We start from the raw sequence: 13,736 nt of genomic DNA on the forward strand, positions 1-13,736 counted from the left end.
AAAGAACATTTATTGTGTTCTCAAAAATAAAAAGGATAAAAATATGACTTTAATAGAATAATGAAAAAAAAATCTATCACCTGTCTCACAAAACAGCAGAGGGGAAAGGAATGGAAAGGGGGTTTACTGCTGTGCATGCATTGGTCTCCCGGGGCTGTCAGCCACAGAGAAGTCTGTCAGGACAGGGCTGGGGCTGCAGGGTGGGATGGTGCAGCGGTGGTGTTATCACCTCCCTTCTATAAGTCACGTTTGCAACTTGGAAGCCAAGATCTTGACTTTGAATATTCAAAGTCATTATAGATGAATGTTCTGAGGGTCTCCTCCCTCAATGATTTGACCTTGATCATACCCCTATCCCCTAAGCTTCTTTTATTGAGTGAAACACCCTCCCAGGGTCTGTGGACCCACGACAGGTTACAGTGTGTTCCGAGGACACGGGAGAGTGGAAGGTTGATTTGTGGGAACTCCCACGCCCGATGCTCCTTCCCTGACATCCCCCGCTGCACTCAGCCGCTGTCATCTCTGCTTCCCCCACTGCTCCTCCTTTGCCTTTCGCTAGCGCTCATTCCTCTCCCTGTCCCGCCCATCAGGGTCAGGTATTTACCACCTTTCATTAGATCGATGGCAACAGCCCTCCAGCGGGCCTGCCTGTCCCCACTGTTCTCAGTCAGGTGCCAGTGATCTTCCTAACGTCCAGAATGAATCACCCTGACTCTGCCTAACAAGATTCGACTGCTCCCCGCTGTCTACTGGACCAAGTCCAGGCTTCCTAGCAAGTCCCCTGAGGCCTTCAGAGTCTGGTTTCAACGCACCAGCCAGGCTTTATCTCCCACCACTCTTCCCACATACCTAAACCCCAGCTACCCAGACCGTAGTCTCTTCTCAAAATGTGCCAGCCACTGTCATACCTCTGGGCCTTTGCTCAAGTCCTTTTCTGACCCTTCACCCTTTTCCAAGACTGTTTCCATCCTATCAGTCCCTCCAACCCATACCCTGCCATCGTGTGAAGCCAATGACCATGCTCACGGCATCCTGGGAGACAGGCTGTGAATCCACAACCTTGGGGAAGTTACTAACCTCTCTGTGCTCTCTCACCTGTAAAACAAAAATAATGATAATAGTACCTACGTCAGGGTGCTGTTGGGAGGAAAGGACTCAGCACGGAGCCAGGTATATAGGAAAGGCTGATAAAGAGTAGCTACTGTTGTTAGCCCAGGGCCTGAGTGGGTATCTAAATATTCACTGAATGAGTACATGAATGGCTCCATGCCTCCATTAGAGCAAGTTTCAAAGTCTGCTGTATAACGCAGGCGTTTAATCAGAGCTGCCTCCCTCACGTGACGGTAGTAAGCACTGGGTGGGACCAGATCTTACATAATTCTTTGGCCCTCCATAGTACTCGCTGCAATGCCTTGTCAACTGATTTTTGTTATATTGAGTTGATTAGGAAAACACGTTGAGTGAGCCAGTAGATGGATCTCGACAGCACGGGGTGTGGGCAACGGAGGTGGTGACCTCTGCCCCGCTGATAGCTGGCTCTGAGAGCGACTTCTCCTGGGTCAGTGGCACCTAGTAATCGTATTGGTGTATGACCTAAATGAAAGGGGCTAGGCCTGCAGACGAGGGTGAGGGTGTGCTGAGTGACTGTGCTGGTCTGAGAAACCAATTCAGACGTTTCCGGCCCTTGAAATTGGACCTCTTTCTTGGCTTTTGTGGCTGGACTCCTGAGTCATTGGGAAAGGGGTGTGGTGAGGCCAAATAATTAGCCCAACTGTCAAGGGATTAAAAAAGTTGTTGAGGAAGAAATTCTCCTCTAACAAGCAAATATGCAACAGGGGAGGGCCTGAAACTGACCCTCCTTAAGGAAAGTACCTTGGCCTCCCTTGGGGAGCAGACATCCTATCACCTGCCACGTTTGGCATCTCAAAGCACCACAGTCAAGACCTGCCCTTTTTCCTGGTTGTATGACCATGACCTTTCTGAACCTGTTTCTTCTAGGAGGGTAAGAAAACCGAATTTCACCAGGCGGTTGGAAGGAACAGAAAGCATGATAGACAGACTAATGCTGTAGAAGATTTTGTAATTAACCTCCCGGGAGGGAGAAACGCCAGCTCCAGTCTGCTTAGTATCCTTCTCCCAGTGGCAGAACATAAATCAATCTGCATGTGGAGTTAGAACAGAGCTAGGCAAAGCAGAGTCAGTCTCCGGGCCCAACCTATCAGGTCTATTATAAAGAAAATATTTTGTAAAAATAAAACGAGAGGCGTGTGATGCTTCACTTGTTCTCCAAAGAGTTCTTTTCATAAAAAATTCTTTTTATAAAATGCAGAAACAGGCACCGGTAGAAACACTGGTGATGCCAGGAGGTCAGTCACCCGACTAGGGGTGTAAAAGTTTCCTTCAATCTGTCTGGCCAGGTTATTTTGAAGCTCCGAATCTGGGACAAGGCGCCAAGGCAGCTGAGGTGGGAGCAGCAGCCTAGCTCTTTGAAGACGTGGAAGCTGGGCCTGGGGAATTGTGGGTTTGGGGAGGGAAAGAAAAGTTCAGCTCTGGCCACTCAAGCCCTTCCCAGAGCCGGAAGTGGACGCTCCAGCTGGGTCTCGGGAGGAAATGTACCCAGGCCATTCCCGCCACACCCCCTGCAAAGCAAGTTTCTGGGGCAAAGCACAGAATCTTCTATTTTCTCTCCTGTTGGGGTCTCACTGTTGTCAGAGTCAGACGTTCAGGAGAGCAAAGTCTTTGGATATCACACCTTAGATCTGCACAAGGCTCAAAGGGCTCATGTCCCTTACATAAACACCCGTGCCCGAGGAGCTGTGCGACCTCCCACAGAGAACCCCGAGGCTCAGAAAGGCTGACTGGCCCGAGGTCTCATAGCTGACAGGGCCCAGCCTGCAGTCCAGGTTTTCTGGCTCCCGTCCAGTGTTCTTTCCATGTGATACTGCCTTTGTGTGATTGTTATCTAAGTCCTACTTCAGCCTTGGAGGGCTGGGATGGGCAGAAAAGATATTCCTCTTTGTTGAGCTGGAAAGTTAAGTAACAAATTCACAGAGGAAAATTGGCCCTGGAAGGCACGTCTCCTTGTCTGCCAGAATCTGTGTTTTAGATTAAAACCAACCTGGACTTGGAGGTGGGAGGGGCTCCAAGAGAGGAGCAGGATGGTGTTGGGTGGGGAACAAGGGCTAGGGAAACCAGAAACTGCCTTCAGGGCACCTGCTCACTTTAGAACAGGAAGTTACAACTTCCTCTGCCTCAGTTTCCTCTTCTCAAAGTCTTGGAAGGGGCTGGAGGGATGGAGAGTAAAGGGGAGTTATTGTTTACTGGCTACAGTCTCAGTTTGGGATGATGAAACAGCTCTGGAATGAATAATGGTGACGGCTGCACAACACTGTGAAAGCATTTAATGCCACTTAAAAAAGGTAAAAATGGTGACTTTTACGTCATGTATATTTTACCACCATAAAGAGTAAATAAATGAAGGGGATAGGGTTAACTAAAGTTTTCCAAGTTCCCATCAACTCTGAGAGTCTATGCATCTTACCCTAATTGGAAATTTCTTTCCAAATTATGCTTCACCTTTCCAAGTGCCTTCTCTCCCACAGGATCCCAAGCCGGTTCTTACACAGCAAGCACCCCGACCTCCACCCGGAGCTAAATACCTGGGGGCTGGCATCATGACCGCACGCAGCCTGTGCCGTGGGGGAGGCTGGCCCTGCGTCAAATGGCTGGGGCAGAGATGCAGTCTTTTTGGAATCATGACAACCTCTTACTCTGATGGATTGACTATCTCTGCTAAAAGTGGTATTGGGCATTAACAAAACAATTAAGATGCATTTAATTAATTGGACTTGACATAAAAGCCGGGCTGAAGACCGAGGCCCGGGACTGGGAGGCTGGGTCAGGCCTTCCTACTCCAGTGTCTGCTGCGGGCAAGTGGCAGTGCTGGGGTTGGAGGGTAGATGCCAAAACCCAAGCATTGACAGACCACGTTTCAGACGTGGCACGGATGTGGGAACCTTCCTAGCCTGGGTCCTGGGAGAAATCCAGTACAGCTCAGAAAAAATCCATGCTTCTCAGAGATGGGTGTCAGCTAAGAGGGGGGATTCTGAGCCTTGAGCCTCCAGCCCTGGCTCCAGCCTGGGCAGGGCAGGGTGAGAAGCTGGCAGGTGGGCATGTGGCGTCCAGCCCACCATCACGCCTGCCTACCTTGTCAATAAAAGGCAATCAGCAGTCTAAGCTCTACTGGAAAAAATGAATTAATATTCACCCGTTCCCAAGAGAGCCTAGTGTTTGATTTCCAGCCTGATTTGACTCTTCTTCCGTGCAGAGACATTTCTCTCATATAGAATATCCCCCTCCACTGCCACCCCCAAAGTGTAATCAGTGCAGGGTAAAGAAGAAGGCTGAACTGTGCACAGATCTGTGTCATTTTTAGAACGGTCCCCTCTGAGGTGTGCCCACGGATCAGCAGGAGGGAAGGGGGTTGTGGCCACGAGGGGATCGCATAGACCCAGAGCCAGTCCTGCAGCAGCTGGTGGTGTGGCTTGTGGTGCTGGGAGTGGGAGGTGGGTCTGTGCTTGAGAATATTCACGAGCATGTCTCTACAGGGGAAGAAAAAGGATGTACACATTAGAGCAGAACTGCCTCCCTTTATATAACTGGGTGTTCTCGGAAAGCTTTGTAAATCAGATTCCTAGGATTCAAGGTGCTTTATTCTCCTCTTAATTAGCTTTCAAGGATGTGCCTATATATCTCCCTAAAACAGTATGTTGGGACATACGCCAGCCCTGAGGGGAGCAAGCAGCTGGCGTGTAAGCAAAGACCCCAGGAAACTGCTCCTTAAAGGAGCCCTTCAACCCACCAACTGAGAATCAGAATGTTTTGGAAGTGATATTCATGCAGAGGCAGGAGATAAGAGCCTACACACAGCTAGGCTTGGAATCAACGTGCTGGCATCAGGTCAAGGGTGGGCAGTCAGCAGGGCAGGACTTAGCATTCGGAGATCTAACATTGAGCAGTGCACAGGGTATGTGGCAGGGGTGTCAGCTGGGGGACCAGGCGCAGGGATCTTAGCACAGGCCACAGGAGTTGCAGTTCAGCTCAGCAGGGCACAGGGACATGCTCCCAATGAGACAACACCTATTGCAGTCATCAGGTTCAAAAGACAAGAGTGAGGTTGGGGGCCAAGCTAGGCCTGGTAATAATGCCCAAAGCTATCAGTTTAACAGCAAGAGTCCTTTATGAGGTGGCCAGCCCACCTATTTCTCAAACTGGGTCTTTAAGGTTTAGCTCTTTTCAGTAGGCACCCCCGGCCATTTTCTTCTACAATGGACATTGCAATAAAGCGCTACCTACCTACCCCTTGAGAAAATTCTCAGTTCATATTGAATAGGTTGACTTTCTATATCTTATTTGTTATCCGTGTCTGAAAATACTAGCAGTGCCAAGATGCCTGCTTCCCCTCAGCACCTGCTTATGTGCTCAGAGTTAATTTCAACATGGCAACACAGTTCAGAAGAGCTTGCTGACCCCTACAAGGATCCATAAGGAATATACAAGGGCTGCAGGCACACCTACTACAGAAACCTTGGGTTAACCAGAATATTTGCAGCTTCCAACCACATGACCCCTCAAGAGTTCCAGTTCTGCCTCAACTTATTATATTTGAAAACTTTTCAGACACGCATCGATACAGTTTTCGGCTTTCTTCTGTTCAGCACTGACATCCTAACACCTTTCCTTATGCACCCACAGCACCTCCCTGGGACCCATCTCACACAGCTCATGCAAAGGGCAGCAAGCCCTGGCTGAATAAGAACCCTAGAAACGTGTGCAATTCACAAAGCAGGGCTAAGACGTGCGCGCGTGCAAGCTTTTGCTTATCTAAATGTTGAATGGAGCGTCGGAGTGCATCAGTTAACCTTCTCAGTGTATGTTGCTCATCTGGTCCCACATCTCCCTGGGCCCAATTCTTCCTTTAAAGAGCAGAGTGGGAAAGTCCACCAGAGCTGAAAAACGTCCCAAATTGCCTTGTGGAACACAGATACCTGGCTTTCCCTCTCCATGTATTTGCAGATGACATTTTCAGTACATGCCAGCAATACTGAGGTCTGGAGATACAGGTGCCATGAGGCATCTATAGGCTGACAGATGTGGGCTTCCCAGGAGCTGGTGCCTATCCTATGAAATGCAAGGAAAGCAGAGCCAGAAGTTTCCCCCGCCTTCCCCATTCTCTAAGATACATTTAGGCTATGAATGCCATATCCACCTCCTCCCACAGGGGAGCGCTGCCCTGGCCCACATCTGCCAGATTTCGCTCCATGGCAACACCCACAGCCATAGGGGACTATTTGATTCTGCCAGAACTCCCACTTTCAACCACTGGTCTCTGGCCTGATTCAACTCAACTGGTGCCTTCCACCACTGACTTACCCCTCCTGGAGCCACATGGTCTTCCTTGGGTTTTGTGGTGGTTGTCATAATACGGTGGTGGCTTTCTTTGGGATTAGGTCAAATTAGAATAAGAATAATAAAGGTCCATCTAGTTAAGTGAAAAGCGTAGGGCTATAAAAAGGAAAAGGTTTTAAAAAAAATATTCTGTATTTTGTGCACAGAAGAAATCTCTAAACTTTTATCCATTATCGGGGATGTGGGTACAGATTTGGAGAAAAGCATTTCAATTTACTCTGAAAGGCAAAATGGCAGGGAAAGCCAAGTTTGCTCCAATTCTCTAGGTGTTGTAAATTTATGATGCTTGTCATTCAGTGGCAAGCCATGTGAGAGTCCTATTTCTATTACCCCAAAGAGTTCCTGGCCTAGAAGGACCTGGAAGTTGACTGGATGTTCTTGTTGGTGGAGGTACTGGTTTCACTTCCACATCTTTGTAACCCTGGAGTATGAGAAAGGCCCCCGGGCAAGGTTTCAGCCTTCTTGTCTCTAGAGAGGCCTCTGCTAGGCCTGCAGGAGGGAGGTGGTGCCCAGGGCTCTTTTCCTTCATGGCAGGAACAGCCACTGCCCAGGAGTCCTGGGGGCTGGGGAAGGGGGGCTTCTGGAGCTGCTGTGGTCACTCCTCATTTGCTATTGGCCAGCTATACACAGTGACTAGGGGCCAGGTCATTTCCCCAAACCATACCGACTCCATGATTTCACTGGAGCCTTCAGGGAGGAATAAGTCCCAGAAGAAAAAGAACATAAAGGGGAAAGAAAAAAAGAGGGGAAAGGGAGGAAGGAGAAACTAAAACAAATGAGTTCTTATCTTTAGCTGGGAACCAACCACTCTTTATAATGCTATTTTCCATGAAAAAAATGTTTTCTAAGTTTCCAATTACAAAGTTGGATATTTTCTACACAAAGCCAAATCTGCCAAAGAAGAAAATACTAAGCAAGCATTCAAGAGAACCAGAAGTTTTAAATAATGCACCTAGGAAAAGTTTTCTATCAGAATCAAACTGAATTAAGTTTTGTTTTGTTTTCTGTAAGTTGGATGGGACACCGAGAGATGCTCTAATATCACAATGTATCCTTGACTGGCTGGTCACTTTTAGCAAGGTCACTGTTACAGAACACATCAAAAAAGACAATCATTGTAGGAAAGAGGACAACAATAGCTGCTTCTACCTCCATGCTAGTATTAGGGTCAAGATCATCACACTCTGACTCCTCGGAACTGTTCGTCTCCTTGATGGGAAGCATGAGGAAGGGGGAAGAAAGAGAACACAGTTAGAACACAGGCAGCTTTGGCTAGAGGGTGGGGAGAACTTGAAAGAAGCATGGACAATGGGAAATCGGGCAGAGAAAAACCAGGTACTGCTAAGGTGGGGTGCGGATCACCTAGGGCGGCAGCATGCTCTTTTCAGGGAGAGGAGGTTGGGATCGTGTAAGCTGCTCATCTCACAGGAAATAGCAATGGAAGCAACCAAATGAAGCATGAGTGCTGTCGAATTTAAATTGTTGTCTTCTGTGAGGCTGGACTTCCCAGATGAGGGTGAGGGAGAGAGTACAATTTCTTTTCCCCAAGAAGGACATTAGAATGGGTTTTGATTGTTCTTATTTTGCTCAGGAAGACTCAGGTAGATAATCACACATTATAACGATATTAAACATCAGCGGTCTAATTTCCATTGTCCAGAGCCATGACTTTTCTGAGCACCCAATGTAAGGAAAACAGATCACATCGTTTCAAGATGGGGGACAAGGGTCTGTCAAAGCTTAGAATCAGTGAGTTCACTATAACATTTGGATTGTTACGAAGCAAAAACTTGGGCTTCATCAATGTGCCTCCCTTCTCTGCCCATGCAAAGGCCTGAAGGTGATGGCATCCGAATTCTGGGGAAAAGAAATGAAACTTCACCAAGGACACAGTAGCCCTTAAATTCCAAACCTCAGACTTCAAAGGGTTGGAGGTTTGGAAAGCATCTCTAATCTCTTTACACTGCATGTATTTTCAAACCTAGGATACTGAATGGTGGCTTTGAGTACTTTAATATGAGTCAAGCATCTTGCATTTTTAAGAGAATAAACAATACTGCAGATAATTTTGCTATAAAACATCTGCACAGTATAAGGAGGAAGGTATAAAAGAAAAAAAAAGAGATACTTACTTATTTGACTCGAAGTTGCCAGGAGAAATAAAAAATAAAAAATAAATTGATCTCGCATGCAAAATCCTACTAAACTACTTCCCCTCTGGTCCCCATCCACCCAAGTTGCCTCGTGAGAATGCTGCAGGGTGGGAGTAGATGAGAGGTCGGACACAGCTCCGGAACACCTTACTCACTTTAACAGAGACTTTGTTGCCCAGAATATCCTTGGGTTTACGAGGCCCTGTGGCTTCATTTTTACCCGTGTTCTCCACTTCCGCCCGCTTTCTCATGCGTAGAGTATGCCATGAACATGACTTCCTGTTGTACCAAAAAATGCACCAATCAAAATGGCAGGTCAGGGCAGAGTGAGGCGGTGGGTGGGCTTGCCACCCTTGGGTGAGTCAGTAGGTGAGGCGCTCCAGTCAAGCCCCTGCTTCAGAGGCCCCAAACCTGCACACCAGCTCCTGTGGTGGCTGGCAGCAGATCTCACCTCCAACAGGAAATGAGTGAGGATGAACTCTGACCCCTCCCAATAGATGTACAAGGTTGGTTGTAGCATTTGAGGCAAGTCTGAGTACTAAGTGATTAAACTCTACCGAGGGAAGTTTTCATATACTGATGAGGCCTTATAGGACTCAGGAATTCCCTTCCTGAAGGGTATGATGGATGGGAGAAGACTGTGGGGAGGGGGCGATAAAATAGGAAAGATAAGGGAAGTACATTCTACAGTGTATAAGCTATTGGTACTTTCCCAGGATCAGATATAAAGACCCAAAAGGATGCTTTTGAGGTTTTCATCTCATTATTTGTATTTAGGCTGTGGCCACTCCCAAACACCGTAGTACAGATAGGAGGTTCTAGGGCATTTGACTTTATAAACTCGTGGGCACCACTCATTTATCTGGATGACTTAGGATGAAGGGTTTCTTGGTCTATGTTCTCCACATCACTCAGTGTTTGTGAATACAAGGCTCTGTCTGACAACCACTAAGAGGTCCTAGAGTTTTCCTGTTGGGAGAAGACCCAACACGTGCTCTCAGGGAGGTGAGGGTGGCAATGTCCCTTCACATTATCTTAACTTCTTCCTTCTCACAAGAGGGTTGGGAGCTATTTCTTCACAGACCTGAAAGAGAGGCTCAGAGCAGAGCTCTTGAGTTCCACATATGTTAGGACTCAAAGACACCAAAAGCCAAGTCTCAAACAGCATCAGGGACCCTGGGCAGGCAGCATCAGTTTCAGGTGTGGTCACAGAGTTTGGATGAAGTTTTGTCATGTCTGGAGTAAGTGAGGCTGGCTTCTCTTCAGTGTCTCCTTATCAAATTTAGGCCTATGCAGACAGGGCTCAATGAAAAGAGAATCATCAAGGGAGAGAGGGGAGAGAGAGAGAGGCCTATGAGATTTAGGAGGAAGGGATTTGCTCCAAAATGCGTAGCATTTCCTCCACAAAACTCCATAAATGTCAGGGATTTTAGGATGCCCTGGGGAAGGTGTTCTCAAGATATTTAGCAATAGCGTGGAGGTTTAGCGATCAACTTTCTGAGTAGGAAAGAGCGATAATAGTCATGTCCTCAAATTTATTTTGGAAAGCGGCTCCTTCAAAAGGCAAAAAAGAATCTCTTGGCCAGCCCTTCTCTTGTACCTCCTAAAGAGGCAGGCTCCCTGGGATTCCTTGCATACCAGCTCCTCACTCCAACTGTTGTTTCTGAGTGAGAAAGGTCACCGAAATGAACCTCAGATAATATCACTCTTAACTGCAGACTTTCATCCCTTATCTTTACCCCCAAAGCCATGTCCCTGGCTCATCCTGAGAACATCTTGAGTCAGGGAGGTCCCTGCTGAAAAGACTCCTAGGGCAGCCGGCACAGTGTGTGTGTGCATGAGCATGGGGGTGCATTCCTATGTTTATCACAACCCTCTGGGTCATTCAGTATGATTGGTGAGAAACTAGAAATGCTACAAGTAACACTGAGAAGGAGACTCAGACTAGTACAAGTGGCAGGACACGCTCAATTTCGTATTCTTCTTCCCAGAAGAACGCGTCATCATGGTTTGGGGAGCTTCCATCTCTTGGCCACAAGCCTGGGGACTGATGTGGAAACAGGGTATCAGTGACATTTATCCCATAGGCATCACAACCAACTCTGACCCTTGTGGTCATAGCAGCCCTGGGGAGGGTGCGGTGAGTGTCCTTCACTGATAAATAGTGACAACCACTTTTAGTCCATTGCTCTGCTCCACTCCCACCAACCCTTGTGCAAGAGCCACTGACAAGGAACCGAATGACCAATTGGTATTTGAACCTGCTCTCTTCTGCCCAGCCTGACACCCTTCCTACCAGTCCTCCCATTGAAGGTATGAAAAAGTGACCAAAAGATGCAAGGGAGAAGTGCTGAGTGCCTGGATAATTAGATCACAACTCATTACGAGTTAGCTAGCTCTGTAAGCCACTGATTAATAAGAACCTCAATGCTTTGAGGGCCTTTATATCCAAGGCTTCATAAAAGGTACTGAAACCAAGTGTCTTTAGGATAAAATGAATCAGGCCTGTTGCCATGTAGGGGCCACTGCTGATTTCCAGCTGGGCCTGAGGTTACCTAGAAAGGCCAGGGTGGGGTCAGCAGTCTCTGTCCCTGAGTTAGAGAAAGCTCCAAGGAGGTGCAGCTCTGTTGGTGTCGCTGCTCAGATATCTCATGGGAGCTCCTCCACCCCGGCCGCCGGTGACCACACAGCGTGGAGAGCAGGGGGGGGCCGCAAGCCAGCCCACCGCCTTCTACACTAGCCACTGGTTTACGTCAGCACCTCAAGGTTAGAGAGAACCCACACGGGCTGCTTAGAAGGGAAGGCTAGGGTTGGACCTCTGGCCACAAAGGCACTTCTTGTGTAGGAAAGAACTGCCAATGCATTCAACCAACTCTTCAAGAAAAAAGAAGAAGAATCGTTTGTACATTTAAAAGTCCCGGAATAGTGCACTGAGGAAAAAGGGTCAACTAGTCTTTAACCTCATTAAAACATGCTTGTGGTGAAAATTTATTTTACATATTTAAAATAGTACATTTAAAATTATTAGTTACATTACAGGTACAATGATGAACATTGTGACTCTCCATTATATTGCACAGCCTGACTTCATCCATATGGGTTTCTTTAAATAGTGCAAAATACTTTATACAGGAATGTGTTTGGAAGGATCTTCGCAACCAAAATAAGGAAAAGAAATATCTTACAAATGACCATGAACATATATTAAAGTGACAGGGGAGGGGGGAAAATCAAAAAAAAAAAGAAAAGTTACAATCTGTACAGAGGAATTGCCATAGACAACCAAAAAGTTCCCTCTCTCCTGGGAGAAACAGCAGGCCTCTGACCTATACAGGTCTGGCATTTGTGCTAAGGTAATTTTTTGGTGTCAATCAAAAAAAAAAAATATATATATATATCAGTTATTTAATACAATATAAATAGAAGTCCAGTCCAGTGAATCCTGTGGTGGGTCAAATGGAGCAACAGGAGGCATGCCTTTTGTCACCTAGGGTTTCAGTAGGGTTCTTTTCTTAACAAGGGGGGGAGAAAAGAAAACAAACAAACAAACAGAAAATTACAAATGAAAAGGAAAGGAACACCACCACTGTTACCACCACCACCAAAAAAAAAAAAAAAAAAATCGGAACGCTCCAGCCCGGTTGCCCCCTGCTGCGTGTGGTTCCAGCACTCAAACCTTGGTTCTGGTGGCACTGTCGAGAATAAGCAGCAGTAATTCCCTACCGTGTGTTTGCATTTTTGTGTTCTTTGTTTTGAATTTTTTTTTAATCCACATACTCCTCTCCCGGGGAAGCCAACGAGGCACTTACTTGATGCTCCCGTCACTATTTTCTGCGGCTGCCGTGGCTTTGGTGAGGGGTGCCAGGATGTTGCCTGGGACCCAGCCCTCGGCGGCGGGGGAGTGGTCGCTGGCGGGCTGGTACACCAGGCACATGTTCTGCTGGTTGATGGCAAGGACCTGGACCACCTCACCTTGGCTCACACAGATTTCGTTCTCCTTCAGTGCATAGTAATCTTTGATCACGGCCATGGATGAGACCCCATTGCAGCCTCCCAGGTCGCTCTGCCAGGAGACAAGGGCGAGAGGGACACAGACACAGGAAGGCTGGTTCACATGGGCTTGCTCTGCATCCTAATGTGTGGTTGAAAGTCAGCCCTCCCGCCAGCAGGGTAAATGGCAGGCAGAAGATTATCTTGAGAAATGGAATTATATTCATAAATGGGCTCTGAAAATGTATTTTATTTATAATGAAAAATTTATAATGAAAATGTCTCATTAATATTATAATTGAGGGTGAAAAGGTGGAGATACTGCCCAGCCTTAGGTAAAGGTGTAAACACGCCTTCCACCTGGGAGTCCCTCCTTAGCATGCATCTGCCCACCAGCATCCTCCAGCTCACGGAAGGAAGAGTGTGGCACAGACACGGGGATACGTAAGCACCTGGGCAGAGTGAGGTCAGAGCAAAGGTCAGGTCAGTGGTCACCATCCCCCAAAGAAAAGAACACAGGCTCTTTGATACATGTTTTTCTTCCTTTTGAAAAAGCATTGGTCTTACTCTACATTCTGACCCTCCTTGAGACAGCAGTAACAATGAGACATTTTCCCAATTCAAAGGCAAGGCCATGACCTACCCTGACCCAACTCCTGTGGGAAGAGAACTCCAGTCCCCCTGTATTCATTAATATGAAGGGTCCTGCCTCCATGACCTTTGCACATGACTCTGCACCAGGGAAGCTGCTTCTAGACAGACTTGTAACTTCCACAGATGCCTGGCTGCCTCAGAGAGCATGGTGAGAGCCAGAAATTCTTCAGTAAGTTAATGTGACTTCAACTTATTCACAAGGGCAGGGGATTTTTAAGATGAAAAAATAATTTCCAGCTGATGTGATAAAATAGGTCAGTATAGTTACTCTTACACAGAACTGAACTTAGACATTAATAGTTAATTAAAAAAAAAAATTAGGAATTCCCTGGCAGTCCAGTGGTTAGGACTTGGCGGTTTCACTGCCATGGCCTGGGTTCAATCCCTGGTCGGGGATCTAAGATTCTGCAAGTTGTGCGGCGTGGCCAAAAAAAAAAAAAAAAAAAAAAAAAAAAAAAAAAATCAACATCA

General features: G+C 47.1%; 1 protein-coding gene across 5 annotated transcripts in view; it reads right to left on the reverse strand.

Annotated features, from left to right (window-relative positions):
• KALRN (kalirin RhoGEF kinase) overlaps positions 1-13,736 on the reverse strand; it is a 655,634-nt gene that overhangs the window by 24,031 nt on the left and 617,867 nt on the right. For 3 of the 5 annotated variants that reach the window (XM_036850148.1, XM_036850146.1, XM_036850147.1), the window contains one exon: positions 12,427-12,684. In XM_036850148.1, the coding sequence (XP_036706043.1) occupies positions 12,427-12,684 (258 nt within the window). Of the gene's footprint in view, positions 1-7,617; positions 7,678-8,776; positions 8,901-12,426; positions 12,685-13,736 lie in introns of those variants that run through there. The other 2 variants (XM_036850143.1, XM_036850145.1) reach the window with 1 other exon arrangement.

Source organism: Balaenoptera musculus, chromosome 4 (assembly GCF_009873245.2).
Source record: "Balaenoptera musculus isolate JJ_BM4_2016_0621 chromosome 4, mBalMus1.pri.v3, whole genome shotgun sequence".
NCBI lineage: Eukaryota > Metazoa > Chordata > Mammalia > Artiodactyla > Balaenopteridae > Balaenoptera > Balaenoptera musculus.